The sequence below is a fragment of the Nematolebias whitei genome, chromosome 5 (assembly GCF_014905685.2).
Source record: "Nematolebias whitei isolate Nwh7 chromosome 5, NemWhi1, whole genome shotgun sequence".
NCBI classification, from domain to species: Eukaryota; Metazoa; Chordata; class Actinopteri; order Cyprinodontiformes; family Rivulidae; genus Nematolebias; species Nematolebias whitei.
This window is the reverse complement of record NC_056502.1, coordinates 5,019,174-5,045,475: the sequence shown is the minus strand read 5'-3', so window position 1 is coordinate 5,045,475 and position 26,302 is coordinate 5,019,174. Positions and strand designations below refer to the sequence as shown.

General features: G+C 41.9%; 1 protein-coding gene across 2 annotated transcripts in view; it reads left to right on the top strand.

Annotated features, from left to right (window-relative positions):
• Positions 1-5,883: 5,883 nt before the first annotated feature.
• ntrk1 (neurotrophic tyrosine kinase, receptor, type 1) overlaps positions 5,884-26,302 on the top strand; it is a 60,698-nt gene continuing 40,279 nt past the window's right edge. For both annotated transcript variants that reach the window (XM_037676085.1, XM_037676084.1), the window contains exons 1-5: positions 5,884-6,134; positions 15,293-15,367; positions 18,066-18,137; positions 21,738-21,806; positions 25,787-25,941. In XM_037676085.1, the coding sequence (XP_037532013.1) occupies positions 5,938-6,134; positions 15,293-15,367; positions 18,066-18,137; positions 21,738-21,806; positions 25,787-25,941 (568 nt within the window). In that variant the 5' untranslated portion in view covers positions 5,884-5,937. The remainder of the gene's footprint in view (positions 6,135-15,292; positions 15,368-18,065; positions 18,138-21,737; positions 21,807-25,786; positions 25,942-26,302) is intronic.

Below are 26,302 nucleotides of genomic sequence, written 5' to 3'. Positions count from 1 at the left end.
ATGGACAGTGTATGATAGATGTATGATGGATGTATGATGGATGGATGGATGGATGGATGGATGGATGAATGGATGGATGGATGCTCAGTGAAGAATCTGTTTTTTCAACCAGGCCATGTTCAATAAATGCTCCAAACACATAAAACAACAAAATAAAAGCCACAACAAAGAAAAATTAATAATATATTTCATCTCTGCAGCGGCTGAGAGGTTTAAACCCTCCAACGTGAATTCCTAAAATTAAACTGATTATTCGGAGTATTCCACAGAAAGCTTTTTACAAAAGGAACACTGAGAACAAGTGATCATCTTCATGATATACAGTAAGTGCTCATCATGCAGCAGGGCCGCTGGCCTCTTCAGGACCACTAACATAAAATAAAATAAAAACTCAAGACCTACTGAAAACACGGTCATTTGTTCAGAATTATGAGTTTTAGAAATAACTCACTCAACCTTGCATCAATTCAGTCCAGGCTCCCACTTTCCACAACAAGGACACGGTTTACCACCGGAGAAATAAAAAAGAGGCATTCTGTGAACAAATCCGGTAATTTAAACAAAATCCCAGCAGAAGGTTTGAGCAGCGTAAAGACTAATAGAGAATAACGATGAATAAAAATAAAAGTTTGCCTGTTAAAAAACATGACAAAAGGGAGAAATGAGAACAAAACCAGCGCTGCATGCAGCCTAAAACTGACGGCTCTGTTTATGGATCCAAATGGGTCCCAGAGATGAGCCCTGTTGTTTCATTTTCATTTTTTAACAATTTCACACAGTCAAGACATGTTCCTGTTTTTAGTTTTCTACAAAGTAATCTAGCTGCTTTTGCTACTTTTTTTGCCATCTTATTTTAATTTGTAAAAAAAAGGTTGTTTTTTTAATTAAATAGTCGCTCTTGTCCATTGTTGTCATCATTCTTTGTCGAAATCAGGTCCCTCTTGTAAATGAGTCCTCGAGGCTCAACGGGATTAACATGTAAAAATAATGGTTGAATTAATTTTCATTTTTTATTATCGTAAACGTGATCATTTATCTGACCAACGTGCATGCATGTTGCATTTTTTGGTTTAGTTTCATGCAAAACAACTCATTTTATCACGACTTGATTGAAACATGGAAGCTTCATGCTTTTACCAGTTCAAATGTAAAACCCTTTGATTGTACTTGATCCAAAAGAGCTTTTACTCACCTGCTTGTTCTCTTGTTAAGCCCCCCCCCCCCCCCCCCTCGATGCGGGCCATTAAAATGAAACTGACTGATTATCGTTTAAGGCACTGACAGAAGTGCAGCCTTGCTCAGTGTCTTCTCCTCTGCATGTATTCAGCCTCTACCGTGGACGCTCTGTTCTACCTCCCAACGCTGGTTCAAAAGAAAAGAGGCCAAAAGCACTTAAGAAAAAGTGGCCTGCATGCGAGGCTCAGGTTTATTAAAGTAAATAAAGGCAGAAAGATTGAAGCTCTTCAATCAAGAGTTCAATCAGCTGACTGCCTTTAGGCTTGCAGTGATTAGTCTAAAGTTTGTTCCTCCATCTAGTTGTTTCCTCTACTTTGATCCTGTTCAGGGTCGCACACACCTGATGTGTTCCTCCAGTGGACAGGGGGCGAGAGGCAGGCTCACCCTGGTCACCAGTTCATGAAAGGGCTGACAACCACACACACACACACACACACCTATAGGTTCAATGTAGCGTTCTCAGTTAGCTTCTGGAGAACTGAACCTAAAGACACACATGGGGAGCGTGCAAACCACACCTGGCCAGATGTTGAAGCTTCTTGCTGTGAGGCGACAGTGCTAACCAGCTGAGAAAATGAGCAGTTCCATCCAAATATATTTGGAAATTATAATAATAGTTTTACTTTAATAAAATCATCACTTCCTTTCCAATTGGAGGATGAGAGAGAACAAGTAGACGCCATCTTCTCAAAGCTCATTTGAAATGGACTGAGTCAAACTGGAGAACTGTTCTGCGTTCGGACACCACGCCCTCTGCAGTGAGGTGGAGGAGACCGCCCAGCCTGTTAGAGCGCAGTTTGAACGCTGCCTCGCTGATGGTATGGGGGTGCATTAGTGCTTCTGACTTGGGCAGCTTATGCATCTGAAAAATCAATGTAGAACAGTCTGAACAGGTTTTAGAACAAGACATAGCACCACCCAGATGACATCTTTATTAGAGAAGGTCTGACATCGCAAAACCAACTTCTCACTACTGGAAACATCTGGCACATCATAAAACTAAAAAAATCAAGCAAAGAAGAGCGAGAACTGTTTTTGAACAACTCGAATCCTCCATCAGATCAGAACGGGACAACATCCCCCTCCAAACCGTCCAACAGTTGGTCTCCTGAGGTCCTGGCTGTTACAGACTGTTGTTAAGAGAAGATGGGATGAACCTGTCCAGTGTTTTTAGACGTGCTACTACCGAAATATTCAAAATTACCTTTTAAAAAAAATCTATTTCATGGTTTAAACTTTTAACATGTTTACTATATTCTATTTTAAATAAAACGTTGGCTTATGAGAGTTGCAACTCGTTGCATTCTGCTTAAATTTACATTTAACAGTTTTAGAATTGGTGTTTTACTTGGGAACATATATTTAGGTGTATGGAGTTACTACATGCTGAAATACTATAATTTAAACTTCTTGAATTTTACTGACAGTAAGAAACCTCAGAGCACCATCAAGCTTGTCCTCTTACCTCAGCTCTTGCAGCTTGTTAGATCTTGCATGTTTCGACAAATCATCTGCGATGCAGACGGAGGAAACGTGGTGGAGATATAAACGGTAACACGGTCAAGTCTGTCCAACAGGAAGCAGCAGCCTCTGAGTGATTTCTAACCAGAGAATTTCTTTGTCTTCAACGAGAAGATTGATTTCATAACTAAGTGTCGCAATTAACCCCTGCTGAGACCATCAGTCAACATAATGCACAAAAACACTAATCGAATTAAAAACCCAGTGAGACCATTATCTGTCAAACGCACGCAATGTTCCAATGAAATCGGTTCGCAGATAATTACATTAAGTTTTTAAAATTATTGGTACGTTTTTTTTTTTAAAGGACAAAAAAGAACAGATGTTAACTGGCTACATTAACGTCACAAAATGATGACGCCAGCTGTCTTTAAGAATTTATTTTTTCTTTAAAATGTAATACTTAAAGACGTTTAAAGGATGTTGGCAACGTTAAAAAAAATCTGTCATCATAGATGACGTGATGATGAACATTTAATAAACTGTTTGTAGAGTCAAAAATAAAAATGAATATAAATTTAATTGGCTTCCTGTGAATAATGCATACCACACACTAACTTGCAAAAACAAGATGTCTGTAATCTCTCAAAGTGTGTTGTCCATGACTCTCAGCTACTACCACACCAGATTTGACCTCAGTATCTGTAAAAGCGACTGAGTTATTGCCATTGGTAATAACATTTAATTTCCTCTCATTTTTCTAATCCTTGCACAAAGATGCCCCACAGACACCTGGCCCGTTAGGTGCTCCAGGCTGCAGGTCGTTTGATGGAGGGGTGTGCAAGTCTTATTTCAGCAAACAAATGAAGCAAAGCTGTGCACAATTAATTATATATGTTTATACCATAAACATGTGCAGATGATGTGACCCACATTGCTTCTCATGCATTTTTTTCCCCCTTTAACAGCTTCACTTTGTCTGCCGGACACTGTTCCTGTGAATGAGCGCCTGGTCCCTCCACTCTGCTGAGCTAAGACCCTGGAAAAAGGGTCTCTGAAGGCAAAGTCATTAAGACAGCAGATAATTCTGATGACAGCAGCAAAAATGGTGATTCAGCTCTCGGCCAGTAATTGTGGTCGGGACACTTTGACCTGACTCATGTGCAGAGTGATTGAGAGGAGTCAGGGTGGGGCGCAGGACGCATCACATGGGGAGAAACCAGCAGAGAGCACATGTTGTCTCTGCAGCAGGCTGATGTTTGTGGACGTTGGATTAGTCACTGATGGCACGTGGAGTTCAGCGGGGACTCTCATTTGGCTCAGCTAACCAAAAAGAGTCGTCTCGTTCAGCTCCCAGACCGTTCCCAGCTCAGATCCATTAACTACCAGTTTCACTTCACTAAATGACATTGATAAGATTCTTATATTTAAATGTAATGATAGGCAAAGTTTTTAAAATCATAATTAGTAAAATGTAAATTAATGTTTGCTTTTATTCAGACCCTGCTCACCAACTGGTCCAGCAGCCGGGCTGACAGAGGTTGGTTAGATCTGAGTTCTGGCCCAGCCAGATCCAGATAGGAGACCAGTGTACACCCATGATGACTGTACCACAGATATAAACAAACCAGAACTGGTTTCATGTCAACATTTATGTTTATAGCCTTAAAATATTTCATAAAGTCAGTGATTAAGTTGGTCATGATCAAACTTGGGCTGTGCAGTGATCTGCAGGTGGTTTGCTGTTATTTTTATTTTTATTTTCTGATGCATCTTATCAGCTGGTAAAGATTCAATCAGTGCCGGGATCTCGCTTGATTGTGAACGTTGGAGACTCGGCGTGCGTTTGTATTTTGGTGATCCATCCATCTATTATCTTTACCCGTTTATTCCGTTTTGGGTCACGGGGATCGCCGGTGCCCATGTCCAGCAATCACTGTGCGAGGGGCGGGGTACACCCTGGACGGGTCGCAAGTCCATCACAGAGACACATAGAGACAAATGAGACAAACAACCATTCGCTCTCTCATTCACACCTAGGGACAATTCAGAGTTACCAGTCAGCCTAACATGCATGTTTTTGGTCTGTGGGAGGAAACAGGAGCACCCGGAGAAAACCCACGCATGCACGGAGAGAACATGCAAACTCCACCCAGAAAGGCCCCTGGACCGGGGTTTGAACCAGGGACCTGCTCGCTGAGAGGCAGCAACTCTACCAGTTGCGCCACCGTGCTGCCTATTTTGGTGATCAATTTTTGAAAACCACAGCCTGTTTTTTCTGTGCATCTCTACTTTCTTGGCCATTACAACATTTTGTTGCCCACTTCTATCCATACAAATGCCATTCACAAAGATATGTCATATTACTGTATTATATATGTGTGTGTATATATATATATATATATATATATATATATGTATATATATATATATATATATACACACACACACATTGTCAACAGTGGGAGCCTCTTTTAGGTCTTAATTTAAAAGGGAAACTTTACTTCAGAGGGACACTCCTCCTCCACCCTCATCAGCTCAGTCAGGTTATAGATCGGCTGACTGAAAAACAGATCTCATATTTTCCAGTGACTGCACGTGAACAAAAAGCTGAGACCATCGTTGGGAGCTCACGCAGCTTTTAACGTGTGCCCCACCCTCACTCACATGCTCACAAGGATTAAATTCAACAGCGACCTGCAAGAGTCAACAATCGTGAACTCTTAAACGACCAGCCCTCCACCCATGCTGAGGGACGCTGCTGCAGGGGACGAGGTGTCACAGTCTTGCACCCAGGAGCCCCGACTTCTTGGCCCCCATCACACCTCGAGCTGCCTCTAGGAGCATCATCATCTCTGCTCATCCCCATCCACACACACCTCCAACCCCTCCCACTGCCCCGCTTAGCTCACTGAGGTGTCTGGTGACTTGGGCCCATGTTGTTATGTTGCCCCTCCCTTCATTGTGGGGGAGACGAGGAGAGAGGGAGAAAAAACGAGAGGCTCCAGCCCACCGTGTCCCCCGGGGCCCTCAGTCTGCTCGTGAGCCTGCCCCTCCTGCTGCTCAGTACAGCTGTGGCTTCCAACCAAACCCTGACCAGCTGGAATCTTAAGCTTGCTTCAGAACTGGGCGAGGAGGGTGGGAAGCTCTTCACCACTCTTCATCATCTCTTCATTAGGTGAACCACACAGACACTCACTCCTGCTCCATCCCTGACGGTGCTGAGGAGTTTCTCAAGAGATGGCGGTGCCACCTGGGGCTCTGGCGCTTCTTCTGCCCCTGGTGCTGGCTGTGCTGAGCCTGTCACCTGCACCCACCTCAGGGGGATGCCCATCGGCCTGCCGCTGCCCCTTCGCCACGCTGCAGTGCCTGGAGCCAAATGGGATCAGCAGCATCCCTCCTCTGGTACCACAGGAGAGCGAGAACGTGACAGAGATGTGAGTATGGGCTCTCAGCTGCTCTGCTGAATGAACAGGAAGGTTGCTGGTTTGAAAACTGATGTCCACGCTTTGCTGCTGAACTTGCTCTGATTGTCTTTCCTCTTTGAGTTCACTTGTTGAGGGTTATCTGTTTGTGCTGCTCTTCTAGTTCAGTTGTGAATGAGATCAAACTATAAGGCCATGAATGACAGAAAAACAGATAAAGTTGGAGCTCTGTAACTTTCCAAGAGCTTTGGCCTAAAATCCACGAACGAATGGGCGATTTCTTTAAAGCAGGACTTTTGCAGCAAATCGTTTTTTTGTACTTTGATGGTGAAATCATTCACAGCAAGGCTTTTTGCTGACGGGTGTTGCTAAATCAGATGGTTTTTGATGCAAAGTTGCATTTTTATTTGCGCAGAGTGAAATGAAAATTGTCTGCATGTGTTAATAACAATCTTCAGCATCGGTTCTCAAAATACCGCTGGTCATGAGGTGAACTGTGATGTACATTTAAAGTTACTAAAAAGATGACAGATGGTGACAATGATGGACAATATTTTAAAGGAAAAAACTACCATGCAGATGTTTTGAGAACATGGAAACAGTGGTGGATGATGGTTTACTCAGTGAGTGTGCAGAAGGTCTCTGTAGGATCTTCCGGCAACAACAGGTGCAAAACAGCAAAATTAATTGATTCAAGTTGCCTCAAACTTGTGCTTTAAATGTAAAGAAGCCAAGACTTCAGGCAATGCAGGGAACAGTCCCACTGGAAGCTGCAGCCTTCGCCCAGCTGGAGTTAGGGGTTTGACCAGTTCGTGTGTTTTTTTATATGTATGACTGCGTTTCATGTCTGTTGCTGTGAGAATTACTTGGAGAACTTAGTGGTCCGCATTACAAAAAGTTTGAAACTCACTGACCTGCAGTTCATTTGCTGTTCTTGATGTGGTTACTGTGGGATAAAGTCTCTGCAAGCCACGATCCGTGCACTGGCTAACGCTATGATGTCTCCAGATCTTCATCAGGTTTCTGCAGCTCAGGTTTAGAGTTGAAGCTGAAACCTGAGTGTAGCCTTGAAATGTTTGTTTTGTAATTTAAAAAAAAAAGGGGGGTTTCATCAGAACTTTAAAAAAGCACTAAAGGACGACTTTTTGTTTGCTGCTGTGACAAATCGATGCAGTTTCGAAGCAAAGCTTGACTTTTTATCTGTTTGTGTTTATAACCCACCATGTTTCTGCTCATGGAAGTTAGTTACAAACAAAATAACAAAGAGCTCATCATTTTAACAAGCAGGTACACCCCCCCCCCCCCCCCCCGGCGCTGAAGGATTGGATCAGTGAATGTTTGTAGTTTTTGAGATGAGTCTTTTTCTGGACTGGGATTGAACAGGCAATGTAAGTAAACCTTACTGGTTTAGGTGCAAGATATTCAAGTGGGTAGGAGTTACACTGTGGAGAGGAATAGAGGAAGCAATTTTATCCACAGCTCCGCACTGTGGTGGAGCCAGTGGGTGGCCAATGGTGGCCATGACTCATTAGAGGAAACTACACTTTTAGGCAATAAATTGAAGTTTCCGCAAACGATAGAAGTGGTCGGTTTACATATATATGATGTTGGCCAATTTCATGCTTCGAGTACTCAAAATCAGCTGATTTACGAGCTAAACTGTAAGATGGAAGTGATTTGTGAGAATCACAGGCCCCCTGCGGTTTCTGGGACTCGCCAGCATGTGGAGATGACCTTGGAGGGGGCTCATAAGCACAGACCAGTGGAATGCCCACAAGTCTGGCCATTTTGGGATCGATAGTACCAGCAGGACTCAAGGCTGACAAGAAAAAAGTCTGCCTGGAAAAAATCAACAATTGTGGCTTATTTGAATCTGGAAAAAGTATTCTGAAAAAGGATAAGGGGCCGCGCTCCAGTATAGCAGCAACGTGCACTCCGCCCATCTTTCGGACGACTGTACGAACATAATCTCACTGTATTTCAGTACAATGATAATAAAACTTATTCTGATTCAGATTTTCAAAAGAAGCCTTTCTTTCACCAACATGTAGACACAAACCAAAATAGAAGTCAGTCCTTCACGTATTTTTTGTCATCACGATCCCAACACAGACGGGCACTTTTGTGGCCAAATATTGAATTTCGTTCTTGCTTGCATTACTTTTTTAATTTAGTGAATTGACGCTCCTTCCAGTTCCTTTCTGAAACAGAGGATGGCTGATGAAGTGGTCGTTCGTCGCAGCCGAATGTGCCACACGTTTCTATCATTACACGTTTGACGGACAGACTAACAGCGGGGGGACGTGCTTGAATGAAGCTCAGCTCGGATGAACCGAGGCGTCTCACTCTGCAGCAGCGTGTCGACGAAAAAGGGCTGTTATTTAACGTTGGCTTTTTAAAACTTTGCTCGGGAAAAAGCAGAAGAAACTGACCACCTGTGATTTAAAGAGAGCTGCTGTATTATTAAGCAACCCACCATCAGCTCCTGCATGGGAAACTAAATGTCACTCTCTGCACCGCCATGCTGTTCTCCCTTTGTTCCTGTACCCGGATCAGCGCAATTAGCACTTGTTAAGAAAGAACTACGTTTGTGAAATGCTTTTTTTTTTTGGTGGAGCAAGTCAATTTACTGCCAATTTCCTTCACCTATGCAGTACTCTCCTGCTTTTTCTGTCTCACCCGGGTCTTATTTCTCTCCCGTATCCTCTCCCGCTTACCTCCGAGGTATTTCCTTGTATCTGCATGCCGTTTGGCAGAGCGCAGGCTTGACATTTTCCCTCAGAGGTCCAATCAATAAGAGAGCAGGCCTCTGTTTACCGAGCCGCTCTACATGCCAGCAAACAACAACACTTGGATGTATTGGCAGTGCGGGGAAATACAGGCGGCGTGTGGAACGAACAAGGGGCCATTAACTGTGGAACAGGACCTGGAATTTATCATAGTTATAAATTCAATTTTGTGAATTGCCAGTCAATGCCCCCACCCAGGAACAATAGATGATATACAACCCACTTGGCTCAATCCAATAAGCGAGGCCGATGGGCGATCCTGGGCCCACCTGCCCTGTAATCACATTATTGCTGCACAGGTCAATCAAACATGAATATAAAGGTTCGTGAGCTGCAGCTGACAAACATGGAAGTGCAGAGTTGAAACAGTGCCACACGCTGTAAGTGCTGCAGGTACACCATTCAATTTATTTTTTATTCAAATAAACTTTCTATACCCTTCTGTCTACTTTTCACGCTGTTCGCTGAGCAAAATCAAACCTGTCACTTATTTATAGCACCTTTCAAGCAGAGATACAATTCAAAGAGCTCTGCAGAACAAAAACTAAACTTTAAAAAGGACAAAAGCGAAGAATAAAGGACGTTATAAAAAAAAAATCAAAGGAATAATGGCAGCTGGAAAAGCTATTTAAAAGAAGCAATAAAATATGCATATGAAAAGGCAATAAAAGGTCATGAGATGAATTTCTAAATGCTTTTTAAAAGGCTGATAAGAGTACACTATACTTGACATTGTAAAAAAAACTTTAGTCATATAAGCTAATGTAAGTTTAGTCCAAAAAATAAAAATAAAAACACTGCGGGACAGATTCAACAGTCTTTTAAAGATGCAGCTTGTGGTGTCAGACATGCATTACTATAGTTATGTAAATACTTGCCACAACAAAAAATGCCCAATTCTCAAAGACTGAAGCTGTTTGAGACATGCCTTTTGCACAAGTACTTTACAACCTCCTATAACAAAGGTTTGTGGTGTTTACAGACAAGAAGAGAGAAAGTTTACAACCTGCTGCTCGGACAAAGAGCGGACAGGCTGGTCTGGAAAGCTCTAAATCATCCTCTCTTCCAGCAATAAGTCAGACGTTGCATCCACAAATAAACGTGTTTAAAACTCTGTCTTACATTCAGAATACAAAACCTCACAATTTTATAAACTTTCTACTAGGGATGCACGATATTGGATTTTTGGCCGATATCTGATATCCGTTATGTTAAAGCTTATTTGGCCGATAACAGATGCCGATATTTTTAATATACTTTCCTCTGTCAGAACATAGCCCTCTTATTTAGGCTTATTTGATACAAAAATTGTGTAAGAGCTGTAAGAGCTGGTGACATATACAGTATTCAGTAATTCAGTATGATATGCATATCACTTTAACTTATATTAAATAAAATGTGTTAAATGTTATTTATTACCATTAGTCACCTGCGATGCTGTCCCACTTGTGGAGGCTCGTTCCAGGTTCCTATAGCTGCAGTGTGGATCCTCTGCACTCCTGTGCATGAAGGACAGCCTTTTTAAGTTCAAAGTTTTTGTCTATCCATTGTACCGTAAGACTAATCATGCTAATGGGGCTAACACTTGATGCCCAAATGTCTGTGGTAAAACTCACCCAAGTGCTATCGGCTATTAGCTTCTCAATGATGGCTTGCAACTCGGGTAAGGCTACGTCGGAGAAATATCTCCGACTGGGGACGATGTAGCGAGGCTCAACATAATCCAAAAATCTCCAAGTCATTGGTTCAGGTATGTTGACGACACCTGGGTTAAAATTAAATCTCAGGAAGTCCAACATTTTACTGACCACATCAACTCTGTGGATAAATACATCAAGTTCACACGAGAAGATGTAAAAAATGGCAAGTTGGCTTTCTTGGACTGTGAGGTCTCAGTCTCTGGTAGAGGACATTTGCAAACTGAGGTGTACCGCAAACCCACCCACACAGACCAGTATTTGCAGTTTGACTCCCATCACCCTTTGGAGCACAAGTTAGGAGTCATCAGGACTCTGTATCACAGAGCAGACAGCGTCCCCACTAACTCGGGAGCCAGGCAGAAGGAGAAATCCTACACAAAACAGGCTCTAGAGCAATGTGGATATCCTAACTGGGCCTTCCTGAAAGCAGAGAAGAAACCCAAACAGGACTCCAGTCAGCCATCAGGTGAAAAGGAGGAACCCAGACCCAGACCAGTGGTCATTCCATATGTTGAGGGAGTATCAGAGAAACTGAGACGTTTATTTTCTAAACGTAACGTCCCAGTGGCTTTTAAACCCCAAAATACATTACGGCAAAGACTGGTTCATCCCAAAGATCCAGTCCCCCGGCACAAACAGAGTAATGTTGTGTATGCTGTTCAGTGTCAGGAGGGTGATCAGTCTTACCTCGGGGAAACAAAACAGCCACAGGCCAAAAGGATGAACCAGCACAGAAGATCATCATCATCAGGCCAGGACTCTGTGGTCTACACTCATCTCCAGGCCAGCGGTCACTCGTTCAGGGATGAAGATGTGCACATCCTGGATAGAGAGGAACGACGGTTTGAGAGAGGAGTAAAGGAGGCCATCTTTGTGAAAAGAAACAGTCCATCATTAAACAGGGGTGGAGCCTGAAACTTCCACACATATCAATAAAAACACAAACTTGCATCATATCTGGGCCATTCAGTCCTCACCTCCTTCTACAGGTGTGCAGTGGCATCCTGTGCTCCAGCATCAACGTGTGGCATGGAGGCTGCACAGCTGCAGAAAGAAAAGCTTTGCAGAGAGTGGTGAAGGCTGCACAGAAGATGTTGGAGTCAGTCTCCCCACCATCACAGACATCTACACCTCCAGATGCAGGAAGAGGGCTACCTGCATCATGAAGGACCCCACTCATCCAGCACACACACTTTTTGTCCCGCTCCCCTCAGGAAGGAGGTTGAGGAACATTAAGTGTAGAACCACTAGACTGAGGAACAGCTTCTACCCTGAATCTCTAACCAGAATAATCATTGTGAAAAAAAAAAATCACTGTAATGCCACTTCATTGTTGATATGTGCTGCTGATTATACATGCTGCTGATCTCATGCTGCTGATGTATTTCATGCTGCTGTGTTCACTCACACAGACTCATGTCTGTGCTGCTGTTCAGTGTATTGTTTTTGTGCTACTAGTGCTTAGTGTATTTTTAGTTAACGTTTTTCTTAGTTCATATCTTATTTCTTATTACTGTTTTTCTTTGACACTTTATACGTTTGTTGGATGTAACTGGGACCCTGTGTACACAGTTTTGTTCCACCACATGTACCACATGTGGCGTGTATGACGAATAAAGAAACTTTGACTTTGTCTTTGAAAAAGGTCCCTTTAGCTAGAAACAGGCCCACACCATCATACCTCCTCTTCCATGCTCAACGGGGTAAACCAAAGATATAATCTTTTACACGTCTCACAAAGTCAGTGACTGAACCCAAAACAAACTAAAGTAGAAAATACCAGCAGCCTAATAACCAATGTGTATTTCTTGGAGTTTTCAAGATCTGCTGCCACTTGAACTCTGTGAAACAGAATCTCAGTTTGTTCTCCTCTGTTTCCTAAAGCCACGTCTGTCAGATTCTGTTTATCTGCAGGAGAAAGTTTATTGAACAAAATGTTGTCGTGGTCAGGTGCAAGAAATGAAAACTAGTTTAAAAAAAAAACAGCCAAAGTCCAAATAAATTCATACAATGTTAGAAAGTCTAGAGATACAATAAGAGTCAGAGTCAGAGATACTTTATTGTCATTCACACCTCATGTGGTACATGTGGTGGAGCGAAATTATGTACACAGGGTCCCAGTTACATCCAACAATAAAATGTATAAGAAAAACAGTAATAACATCTAAGATATGAACTAAGAAAAACATCAACTAAATATACACTAAGCACTCATAACATAAAACATTGAACATCAGCACAAACATGAACATGAGTCTGTGAGCAGATGTTCACGCATGAACACATCAACATTGAAACAGATCAGCAGCAACATGAAACAGATCAGCAGCAACATGATATGATTTTTCACAGTGATTATTCTGGTTAGAGATTCATGAGTCTAACAGCCTCAGGGTAGAAGCTGTTCCTCAGTCTAGTGGTTCTACACTTAATGATCCTCAACCTCCTTCCTGATGGGAGTGGGGCAAAAAGTGTGTGTGCTGGGTGAGTGGGGTCCTTCATGATGCAGGTAGCCCTCTTCCTGCATCTGGAGGTGTAGATGTCTGTGATGGTGGGGAGACTGACTCCAACATCTTCTGTGCAGCCTTCACCACTCTCTGCAAAGCTTTTCTTTCTGCAGCTGTGCAGCCTCCATGCCACACGTTGATGCTCGAGCACAGGATGCTCTCCACTGCACACCTGTAGAAGGAGGTGAGGACTGAGCTTCCAGACCAGCTCGTCTCAGCCGTCTGAGGAAGTAGAGTCTCTGATGAGCTTTCTTGATCAGGCTGGTGGTGGTGTTGCTCCAGCTGAGGTTGTCATTCATGTGTACACCCAAGTACTTGTAGCTGGAGACTACTTCACCCGCAGATCCTCTTATGTTCAGGGGGGTGTAAATGTTTTTGTTCCTTCTGAAGTCCACAATCATCTCCTTTGTCTTCTTCACATTGATGTGAAGGTTATTCTCTTTGCACCAGCTCTCCAGGTGTTCCACCTCTTGCCTGTAGCTGGACTCATCATTGTTTGTGATGCATCCCACCACCGCTGTATCATCTGCAAACTTTACAATGTGACAGCCTGGATGGGTAGCTGCACAATCATACGTGAGCAGAGTAAACAGGAGGGGGCTCAACACACATCCCTGAGGAGAGCCAGTGCTGAGGGTTATGGTGGAGGAGGAGAAGTTGTGGATCCTCACTAACTGTGGTCTGTTTGTTAAGAAGTCCAGGACCCAGTTGCAAATGGAGGGGCTTAGTCCTAGTGTGGATAGTTTGTCCATCAGGGTTTGAGGAATCATGGTGTTGAAGGCGGATGTGAATTCCACAAAGAGCATACGGACGTAGGAGTCCTTCTGCTCCAGGTGGATGAGCGCAGTGTGGACCACAGAGGAGATGGTGTCCTCTGTTGATCGGTTCTCGTGGTATGCATACTGATGAGGGTCCTCGTTGATGTTGATGTTTGTTTTGATGTGAGTCACTATAACTGAATAACTGAAAGAACATAAGAAATTCTGACTGTTTTGAAGAAAACTACGAAGAAAATTATGACTTGTTTAAAGCTTCATTATTACTGGTATTTATTTTAATTTGTTCTGTTTTAAATAGTTCGATTTTTGTTTTGGTATTTCACTCAGGTGAGATGAAGGGCTTTTCATTATAACTTCAAGGAATGCATACAGCCCACCACCTTACATGCCAAGTTCTAAATTGTTTGATCTGTTAATGCTCAGATTACATGATGGGGATGACTCTTAGCTACTACCGCGCTAAGTTTTAGCTCAAAATCTGTAAAACTGACAGAGTTGTGCCCATTGTGTTAAGTCAATTAGCTGAGGCGGACATACATTTTCAGTCTTTTACCATGTACAAAAACCTAAGAGTTCATTTAATCAATAGATTTTAGTTTTGGGTTTAGTCCTTTTTTCTAGTTTTACACATTTATTCATGAAGTAATACACATTGGATGTTTTATGCTGACCCAGGTGGACGCTGCCTACTGGAACATGTTGGTCACTTCATAAAATTGATATAGGAACATAGGTTAAATCACAAATTAGACTGTTTTGTTTTAACATTTCTTAGGAATATTATAATTTTTAAGAGAATGCTGAAGTTTTTTTTATGTACAATATGTCTTTATGATGTTTGAATCATGTCACATTAAAAAACAACTATTAAAGAGTCCTCTTGGGCGAAATGTTGACTGTTTGTTTTGGAAAGATCCTTGGACGATCCAGTCGAACCACGGCTAAAACAAAATAAAAAGATCCGTCTGTCCTTGCAGCAGCTCCTACGTTTATCTTTGAATGACGAGTTCCGGCGAGGCAGGATGAATCAGAAGTATTTTCCATTACGCTCGTCTGTCTCACGTCTATTAAGACATAAATTTTTCCCTACATGTTCAGGTAATTGTGTTCTGATTGTTGTTTGGGGTCTATGGGTTTGTTGGATGCTGTTAGCTTGTTTGCTGGATGCCAGTGAGGTCATTTGGTTTTTCAAAAATCTGTTTTCCTTCTTCTATCTTCCAGCTCAGTAATTAGGGTTGAATTTTAGTAATTAGCTGGTGAAACGTATGGATGGGACTTTAACTCAGTGAGAAAAAAATTTTTTCCACGCACAACAAAATGTTTAAGTTTACGAGTAAGAATAAAAGTATAAACTGTAATCTAGTTGTATCTCTCCGATTGTCTTGTTTTCTTCAGCTACATTGAAAACCAAGCAGGACTGGAAAACATAACAGAGAGTGACCTTGCTTACTACCGAGAACTGAAGAACCTGTAAGTAGTTTTATTTCCTTACGGCCTGCTAAAAGAAAATAATTAACTCTGTTTCTTATGGCGGTAAGACACCTATGTACAGGTTTGTAACCAGCAGTGACATGGTTATGACTGGGCGTGGCATGATCTAGGACAACCCACTTTTTTGCCAAGTCCCGCCCAGTCATTTTATTTCTGCTTCCTTTTTCAACTCTTCGAAATAAAATACATAAATAAAGTTCTAGGTTACCAATAAGTACCTTACTAAATATTTTGAAGCCTACGTTTGATTTTGAAACCTTACATAGAAATAACAGATTTAAGAAATTTGGTTTGTCTTTGATGTTTTGTATGGCTGCTGTGTTTGAAGCCAGTTCAGTTCAGTGTAAATGGTTAATAGACTAATTATATAGCACCTTTCTATCTTATCACAATACTCAAAGCGCTTTACAACACAATCTGTGCCCTCATTTACCCATTCGTACAGCACTCTACTAGATCTATACAAAGCTAATTGAACAAATCATTCTAAAGAGAGTAGTCAGTGCTTTTAGATCTCATTCTGTGTTCATTCGTACTCATCTGCTCACACAGACTCATGTTCGTGCTGCTGTTGTTTGGCGTATTACTGTTTTGGCACTATTAAGTGTTTAGCGTATTCTTAGTTTACAGTATTTCTTAGCTCATATCTTAGATTTTATTACTGTTTTTCTTTTACAATTTAAACTTTTGTTGGTTGTAACTGGGACCCTGTGTACACCGTTTTGTTCCACCACATGTACCGCATGTGGTGCGAATGACAATAAAGAATGTTGACCTTGACATTCATACACCGATGGGACACACATCTGAGCCAATGAGGGGTTCAGTGTCTTGCCCAGGGACACTTCACCATGTGACTGCTGGTGGATTCGAACTCCCAACCTTTGCATTGGAGGACGACTGCTCTAATCACTCAGCCACATCCACCCGTGTGTGATTTGTTTCTTTGTAAGCACTGCTGAGAAATACTGTAGTCCCTCGATGATCGCGGGGGTTACATTCCACGTACCCTTGCGATAAGTGAAAAACTGTGAAGTAGGAACGTTACATTTATTTTAGTATTTATATATTTTAAGGCTTTATAAACCCTTCCCCACACGCTTTCGTAATTTTAACAACATACGTATATGTACTGTACAGTACAGCAAAACTTTACTCACCAGCTCTGCAGATGAACCGCTCAGTTCCGGTTCTACAAACCTACCCTGCAGCGACGAAGCCCACCGTCCCGTCCACTTTGATGTGCACGTGGACAATTGAGCTTCAGGACTATTTGCGAGTTTCCTGCCAGTTCTGTGAGCTCAACAGATAGATCATTACTTATGACGTTGCGTTGCAAAACTTTCCCTCCATTTCTGCAGAAAGGCGACTGGAAGCGCTGTTGGCTTCTGGGTAGTGTAGTCCTTTTGACTGGCTTTACAGTATAGGCTTAATGAAAGAAAACTACAAAATGGCAGCGCCTGTCCGAAGTATTTTTTCGTTAACTTTTTATCCTGTACCGTCCCAATCACGTAAGTAATATTAAAGTTGACCATCGTTGAAAAACCGCGAAAGTCAAACCGCAAAGTAGCGAGGGACTACTGTACCTCTTTAAACCAGTGACTCCTGGCGGCTGTGGCTGAGTGGTTAGAGCAGTCGTCCTCCAGTGCAAGAGTTGGGCGTTCGACTCCACCAGCAGTCACATGCCAAAGTGTCCCTGGGCAAGACACTGAACCCCTCATTGCCTCCAATTTGTGTCCAATCGGTGTATGAATGTGATAAATTGCTGATTATTCTTGGTGAAGGTGTAGTAGAGTGCTGCATGAATGGGTAAATGAGGACACAGATTGTTGTAAAGTGCTTTGAATATCTTGATAAGATAGAAAGGTGCTATATAAGTAGTCCATTTACCATTCCTGTTGAGGTTTATCTCTACAGACCAGTGGTCCTCAACCCTGCTGTATTTAACTTTTGATTTGTGAGATAGCCTCAATATATAATTTTTGACTTGATCAAAGCTCTATTTACTTGTTGGCAATTTTTTTTTAAACAATCCAATAAAGTGATAGAGCTTGTTTTAAAGTACCTATAAACCAAATATTGGCTGATTTGATCCGTGAGAATAAACTTTTCTGAACCCAGTAAAATTTTAATGTCATATAGAAAACGGCTCTCAGTGGAGAACAAACTCAATCTTTTGACTGATTAAATGTTATAACGGGTTAATTCATTAACCACTTAGCACTAAACAAAGTTGCACATTCATGAAACAATGTCGGCTGAATGTCTGAAATGAAGAAACATTACCAAAATTTTGTGCCGGAGTACTTTTCACATTGTTCTGTGTAAACTCAGGGACACTGAATAATGCAGAATCGTGAACTTTATATCACTTTAAATCATATAAGCTCTTTCAAATGAATATGGTTTGATATATGGTTCAGAAGATAGTTTATTAAGTAAACAACAGGACCAACATCCAACCATTACACCAGTATCAAGTTATTTTACATGTTTCGTGACATTTGATGGCCTTTGAGTCCGGATAATTGGAAACTATAGCAGCGCAACATCTCCCATAAGTCCTCAAGTTTGTGTTGAACCTCACGAAATGACTTCCAGTGTTTTTTCTGCCAAACTGTAATTGTGTTGTCACATTTATGCTTTGCTGCTTATCCCTCCATCTTCTCCTCTTCAGCACCGTCACATCGTGTAAGCTGAGGTTCATCTCTGCCAACGCTTTCCAAAACAACCTCAAGCTGCAGTACGTGTAAGTGTTCCCGTCGATAAAAGAGGGATTATCTTCCCCACGTGGTGCGTTTTCAGCCCGAGTGTGGGTCAGCCTGTTTGTCGCCGTCAGTCAGGCCTCAACCAGCTCGTTAATATTAAACGAAGTGACCGCAACGTTTTTCAAGACCGGACGGTAAACATCCTCAAACGTGGAAGTTTATCAGCTCGTCTAAGAATGTAAAACAGTAAGTTAGTTTTGAAAAAGACCACTTTACGTTAGCGAAAGTCACTTTTCTGTCGGCGGAGGATCTTGAGATCCATTCGTCCAACGGCACAGGAGAAGTATCAGAAAAAAAAATCCAAAAGAAAAATCCAAATCAGAATAAATAAATTCCAGAAATTCTGCTTCAAATGGAACAACAGCAATGTGAAGCTCATTTGGACACGTGGGGGGGGGGGGGGGGGAGCAGTTCTCCTTGTCTCATGTGATAAAACAGCTGAAGGAGACAGATTTTTAAAATCTTGCCAGAATAATGTCTGTATTTTTCTGCATCATTTCAAAATCTTTAACATGACGTCTTAAAGACATAATCTCAATTTTCATAGGTTCATAATCATCGATTATCTGAAGACTAATTACACAACCAATCAATAGAACAGCATTTAATTAAAACCCTAAAGATAATTAATTCAGCGCTCACTGATGTTCTTGGAAATCAGAAAGCACAACAGTTCTGTGAACTAACAGGAAGCCTTCAAACATCTCATGTCTTCAGTCCTCGTGCTCCTGAAGCTTACACGCTAAATAATAAACGGACTTCTCACACGGAGCCATTAGATGTGAGCAGCTGAGCCTTATCGCCACCATCTTGTCCTCATCGTTTACCGAGCGTGTGCAACATGTCCAATGTTGTTTATGTGAAAGACAAGCAGGAGGAGCAGAGATGATGGTCAGGACGGGGCGGGGGGGCTGTGAAGCTCAAGAAATTGGAGAAGACATCCACCAGTCACCTTTTACTCGCTCACTTTGGCGGATTATCGACAACTGATGCATAATAAATACACTCCACTAAGGGTCCATTATCACTTAATCAATATTTCACTGTGGATGGAGAGGGGCCAGCTGGGCTTCAAGGGGGAGGGGGGAGTATAGGGATTTTTATGTGACAGCTGTATGTCTGCGATAAAGACAAACTAAAACAAAAACAGCCAAAAAGCAACGAACAAAACATCCCGTTCCGTTCTGATCTCCACAACAAACAGCTTTAATAGCATTTTCTATGAAAGTCGTCTGGGAGAGATTGAGCTGCTGTTCCCGGCTCCGCTCTCCCCCCGTGGACTGGAGGAGGAATCGAGCTGGTAATGGATAAGCCCCGATGGCTAACCCATCTGACATGAACTTTTGGGAGCAAGGAAAACAAATAATTGAACCCTTGGCCCAGTCACAGTGATTATGTATTGGTTTCCATGCTCACCCTCCCCAGTGTGGCTTTCTGTCATCTTCTGAGAGAGGTTTATTTACAGCCTTTCCAGATTCGAGGATCATTTGAGCTCCACTGTGATGATATTTAAGTGGCCTGAGAGGATTGACCAAAAGAGTGTGTGGTGTTGTGTCAGTATTAATACCTGACATTCACAATAATAAATATCATGGTTTAAGTTCTTTGAGTAAAAACAGTAGACTATTCTAAGGCTAAGGCTGTGCTTATGTTTCATATTTTAATAGAAGATGCATAAATTTTCTGTTTGATGTAAAATCAGATGCACATTATGATCTCGTCATCATGATGTCTGGTTTATCTGCAGCGCGTATCCCCCTGGGCTGCAACTGCCATCAATAAAATGCAAAAGACAATCAGGAGAGACGTTGGCTTTGCTTTCATGTCACAGGAATTTTGAAATTGAAATAATTTGTGCGGCATATTTTGTCCTAATCCCCCTCCTGCTGCACTTGGATTAAAATGACCCAAGGGCAGCAGGAGGGTTAAAAAACTTAAAAGTTGCTTCAGGTGTCTCAAACCATTCTTTTAGTTTTTGTTTTAGTGCGTTGAGCTACATGTTTAGCAATATTTCTGCAAACTCCGGATACATTTTTGTACTAAAGTATATTGAAAGTTTGTGCACTCGTATCATTTTGTGTAATTTCAAGTGAGAATTTGTGCAGTTTTATTTGCCAATAAAATATGACTTTACTGTTTAGGTTCAATGAAACAGCTTCGACTAAACTATTAGCTAAAATTGATCTCTTCAAACTTACTAGTACTGCAAAAGTACACCCCACTCTGATTGTATTACTTCTTTATAGTTGCTTTACAACCTGTAAATACCATCAATTGTATTATACGTACAGGTAATAAACCTACACAAAATATTACAAATTATTGAAGTTAGATGATTAAATGCCAATAACATAAGGGTCAAATAATCTTGCCATATATACACCCATTCTGATTGCCCCCACCAGAGTAGCACCTTTAATTAGAATGGGCTAGCACCGAGCAAGAGACATCATGAAGACCAAGAACCTCTACATACACGTCAGAGACAAAGGTGTTAAACATTTCAGATCAGGGCTGAGGTAAAAGAAATAAATCCTAAACTCTGATTTTACTGTGAAATGTAATTCACCACAACAAACCAATAAAGGGTTGTCCACCAAAACTCATAAACCAGATGAGGAGGACATCAATCGGGGAAGCATCCAAGATGGCAGTGGTGGAGCTGAGCAGCTCTTCAGAGATGGGAGGGGCTGAACACAAGGCCACTTTAGAAGGTCCTGTGGTCAAATTAGACAAACATGGAGTGGTGTATCTATCAAGGGAGCCGTGCTGAGAACACCATTCCCTCAGTGAAGCACGGTGTTGGCAACATCATGGTTTGGGGATGTTTTCCATCAGTGGGGAAACTGGTCAGAGTTGAATGAAAGAGCAAAAAACAGAGATTCTTATTGAATTCAGAAGATATGAGACACAAACATTAAACATCAGCCGAGTTCATCCTCTGAGGACGATGAATGATGACGTTTTATGACATTTTATGAAGTCGGTGTTTCAGTCCAAACAACGACGAGCTGTTCACCAAGCACGATTCGCCAAAACATTTTTGTCGAAAAACTAAATAATCTTTATTTTTTTTGCTTTGTCTGAAAACGTTTTGTTTTCTGCAAAAAGAACAGCGTTCTTCAGCCCCGAGCTGTTTGTGGCTGAGGACTAATTACCTAAATGTACCGTGCACAGAACGGAGGTGTGCCTTGGCTGCTGGTGGATGTGGCTCCTGGTCAGTGTGAAATACTTGTCGGAGTAATTGATCAGAGCCAATGTGGATGCATTAATGGTTTCCACTGAGTGTACTTCAGAGCAGGTACACATTGTTCTGGGAGTGAGCAATCATCTCGACCGCAGAGCAGCAAATATAGCATATTTACCAGGATCTTTTTGTCTTTTTCAAACTGCTAATTGTTTCATTCCTGTGTGTATTTTTCAAATCATTTGCTTTGTCCCTCAAAAGGAGCATGTGGAAGAATACAACTAAATTTGCGGGGGGAAGCAAGTCTTTGCAGATTTCTTTACTTTAAGTGCAGAGCAGTTACAACATGTAACAGAATGTTAAAGTTATAATTTTGTTTCTTTTTGTCTCACAGGAACCTGGCATCAAACTTTTTGGAGCACATCAGCTGGAGAGTGTTTCATTTTTTACCGCTGCTGAACCTGTGAGTCTTTTTCTTTGCTGCAAAGACTGAAAGGCACCAGATTTATTGATCAATCTCGTTTTGAAAAACTTCCACTGAGGAAATGTATCGGTTTATTGTAATGTTGCATAATCAGTGTCTGCACGTATCAACCAGTGCATCTGAAACTCTTACACGAAATTCAAAGGAACCAGATCATATGATTTAGTTTTCTGAAGGAAACATCCATCCAACATGCTCCTCACCTACGACCACCAACTCTGAGTAGTGACTGAAAGAATGATATCCTGGATACAGGCAACTCTCCCATAGAGACAGGGTGAGAAGTTCAGTTATCAGGAGAGACTCAGAGTAGAACCACTGCTCCTCCACATGGAGAGGAGCCAGTTGAGGTGGTAAGGATGCTTCCTGCGTACCTCCTCAGGGAGGTGCTTTGGGCATGTCTGACTGGGAGGAGACCCCAGGGGAGACCCAGGACACGTTGGAGAGTTTACGTCTCTCGGTTGGTCTGGGAGTCCTCCCAGAAGAGCTGGAAGAGGTGGCTGTAGGAAAAGATGTCTGGACCTCCCTGCTCAAGTTGCTGCCCGACTACTGACTATGTAATAAGCAGAAGATAATGGATGGATGGATGAAGATCCAACCAAACCACAGGTCACACTGAGTCCGGTCTTTAGGTATGAACTGTTTGAAACCTTTTGCTTCAAGCTCTGTTCCTGGATTAACGGCTCTGTGTTGAAGAGACTAAACTGTTGGCTGCAAAGGACCAATCGAGCTCCTTCTCCACGGGCGTGGCTTTACCTAGCTCGCTTTGTCTCAGCATGGACCAAACGTGTCTCCACTACCTGCTCCTGCTTGGTTTTTGGAACCGTCTCAGCCGTAGATCCAAGCGAACCGAAATGAGCAAGTGATTATGATGTCAGCAAACTGCAGCCGTCGATTGGTTCGTGGATTGACGTCACTGGGTGAGCCAAGGCGGTACTTGCAAACTTTTCCTGAAGGTGCCATTTTCAATCCGATCGTTGAGTATGCGTGTACGTTGCTCAGACGGAGAGCTGCATATCAGCTTATTCTGTGGCTGAATGCTGAGGGACACTATCACTTACAAACAGTGCCATGACGAATTTTAAAGAATGAAGTCCGACTACTGGACATCATGGCTGTATTATTAGCATGTTTGCTAAATACCTACTAAGCAACTAGACCAAAGCTCCCTCCCACGATCCCGCCGATTGAGTGAAGGACACGCTCTCAGTGGAGACACACCTACACTTCAGTAGAGCTGAATAGAAACAAAGTGATTAGCGCGGTACTTAACAGTGGAGAAGTGGCTTTAGTTCATCTGGACCAGGGGCCACCAACACAGTGCCCGCGGGCACCCGGTCGTCCGCAGGGACCATGTGGGTCGCACACGACACATGTTCTAAAAATAGCACTAATCATTAAAAATAAAAGAAATAAAAGTTGTTGATTAAATGTTTTTAAGTTAAATCGCCACCTCTATGTGCATCACAGAGCCACCAATTTGTTTTACTCGAATGAATCACACACGGCAGGTGAAAATTTAACTCCGGCACTTTTACTTGTAAGGTCAGATATCAGGACAGGTTGCATATACACACATAAAATGTAAACGCATGAATCCCGGTCACGAGAATCTGCAACGTGCTGCATCCTCCGCTCACTTTTTATACCCGTATCAGCTTGACAGGGTTCACTACAGTTCAGTGGGTGTCCTCGCAGCCAGCTGTAGTCTCACGTGGCACCCCTGGTCTTCACAGACACGGTCCACGGCAGCTCTTCAGAATAAGAGCGTGTTTGGGGAGACAATTCGGTTGTTTAAGGGAAATAATGTTAAGATGATACATTTATAACCTTTAACCAAAAATTGTCTGACAGCTTCCGCCTCCACTTGCACAAGCAGTGTAAAGAATGTACCGCAAAATCCCACGATGTAGTGAAAACTGCAATATAGAATAAGATACATAAATATATATTTTTTTTAAACTGCAATACAGTGAAGCCGCAATATGGGGGGCATACATATTAGCAGCCTAAGGTCAATGTTCAGAATCATGCGCAGGCGTACTGCGATCTCTGAGCCGCATAGCTACAAGCTTTGTTTACCTCCCTGAGAGAGGGAAATGGCAGAAAAACTTAAGACAACTGTGCGTGTGTCTCATTTGTGGGGCGACTGTGGCGACAGCAAAACGCTACAATTAAAGCTAACACTTAGCTTTAATGCTAACTACCCAGCTGGCAGTACGACGGGCAGGGAAATGTCAGAGTTAAAGGCAGCTTTGAGCAAACGGTAGTCTTTCTTCACGAGACATTTTCACACGAGGAGGTCTTGATGAATATGCGATTAGTTAAAATGCTGCAGATCTGAGGACCCACACTAAATTATCTAAAGTCGCATGATTTGTTTTAAAATGACAGTTTTTTTTAAATCTTATATAACAGATATTTGGCATCTACATGAGTTAGAGTTCTGATGTGTTAAGAAGACAAACGTTACTGCAAGTTACTGTTATTTAATGAGAAAAACGTGCATTTTGAATAAATGTTACACGTGTTAATTCCTACAAAACTATGAAATATATTCACAAAACTCACTCAGTTTCAAATGTTACTGAGTGAGATTAGCATAAAAGAACTAATGTTTTATGTTTAAATATCTGTGTTTACTGCCACAGTCACCCATCTATCCATTAAGTCTCCCTTGTTCCTAATCTGGGTCGAGATATTTAGTTATAACAATGGCTACTCTTCCTGGGCTCCACATCATTTAAAAAAATAATAATAATAATTGCAAAAAACAGTTTCACACAGTTAATATAACATTAGTAACATAGCATAATATGATAAGAGGTGGCCCAGTCCCAGCTAGGGACAATTAGAGACACTGAAGATCCCAAAGGGATTCAAAAGGAGAACCCCGTCAGCGCAGCAGCAGAGATGTGCACGGCTGCAGAACAGACAGAATCACACTATGAATAATGATTTGTCATGTCTGCTATTGTAAATTATTAATTATTGTAAGGAGTCTTTAACATAAGATAGAATTAAAGGTGAGCCATGCACATTTATGTTGGCATCAAACAACGTAGGCCTGTCGTGACACTTGGTAGCCCTGAAGTAGCTCTCAAGTCTCAAAAATGTTGGTGACCCCTAATCTGGACAGATGAGATTATCACTGGTTCAGCCACTGCAGATTTTACATCATCATTATTTGTGTTATGCAATCTATGAAGCATATGCATCCATCCATTGTCTTTTACCCGCTTCTTCCTTCCTAGAAAACGGTGGCCAATATCCAGCAGTCACTGTGCGAGAGGCGGGAGACACCCTGGACAGGTCCCAGTCCATCACAGGGACACAAAGAGACAAACGAGACAAACAACCATTCACACCCAGGGACAGTTTAAGGTTACTCAATGTAACTTAATTAGTGTAGTTGACCGATATTACCGAAAATTTATTTTACCGTTATTCCTTTAAAAGCTCATTAAACAAAAGAGCTTTTTTTTTTTTCTCAACTTGGTGCGCTGTAATAATATTTAATGATAATCATAACTTTAATAAATAAATCAAACAGGCCGCTGAAGTCGAAGCTTTAAAAAGAAATCTGAACAGAAGGCACGAAGAGCTGGATACACAAATTTAAGCAACAAACACGGAGCAGGTTCAGTTCATCAGTGAGGTGAGAGTGATTAGTGAGTGAGAACAGACGAGGAGAATAAACTCGTGCGGAGTGAGTAGTAAACCGAGGGAGACCACGGAAATGACAATGGAGAGAGACACGTCAATGTCCAAAAGAAAACACGTGGAACACTGTAACTAAACACCAACCTCCAGGATTACAGCACATAATTCTTTAAATTTGTCAAAACAAACAGCTTTATTAAAAATGTTTAAAGCTACAACGAGTGATTTAAATGACTGCCATGAAAGTATTTATATTTCAGTTTTAGGCAAACATTCTGACAATTTTTGGTTTTTAGGGTTTTAAAGGACAACCCCCTCGTCTGCTCGTGTGACCTTTTCTGGCTGCAGCAGTGGCAAACCGACGACCGCGGTGATCTGTACAGCCAAATGTTGCTTTGCGTGGCAGACGACGAGGACATACCCCTCAACTCTCTGGAGATCGTTAACTGCAGTAAGTCTGCGTTTCATATTTCTGATCGGGTCGGGACTGATTATTCACTTTTCAGATGCTGAACATTTGCAGTGGAAACAGATTCATGTTTGAAATTCCAATCCAGATGGAAAGTGTCATACTTCCTGGTAAAATTCAACTTTATTTATGCTCAGATTCAACATTTAAATGTGTAAAGTAACAACAATTCTAACCCGCTGAGGTATTTTTTGATGAACAGGAGATTTTAAAGTATTTTGACATCAGCTTCATGTTTTTCATAAACGAAATAAACAAATTAGTGAAATGTTGTTTCTTCAACACGAGACAGGAGAAAAATCTTGTTGCCATGAAACATACAAGTTACTACACATGTATATAT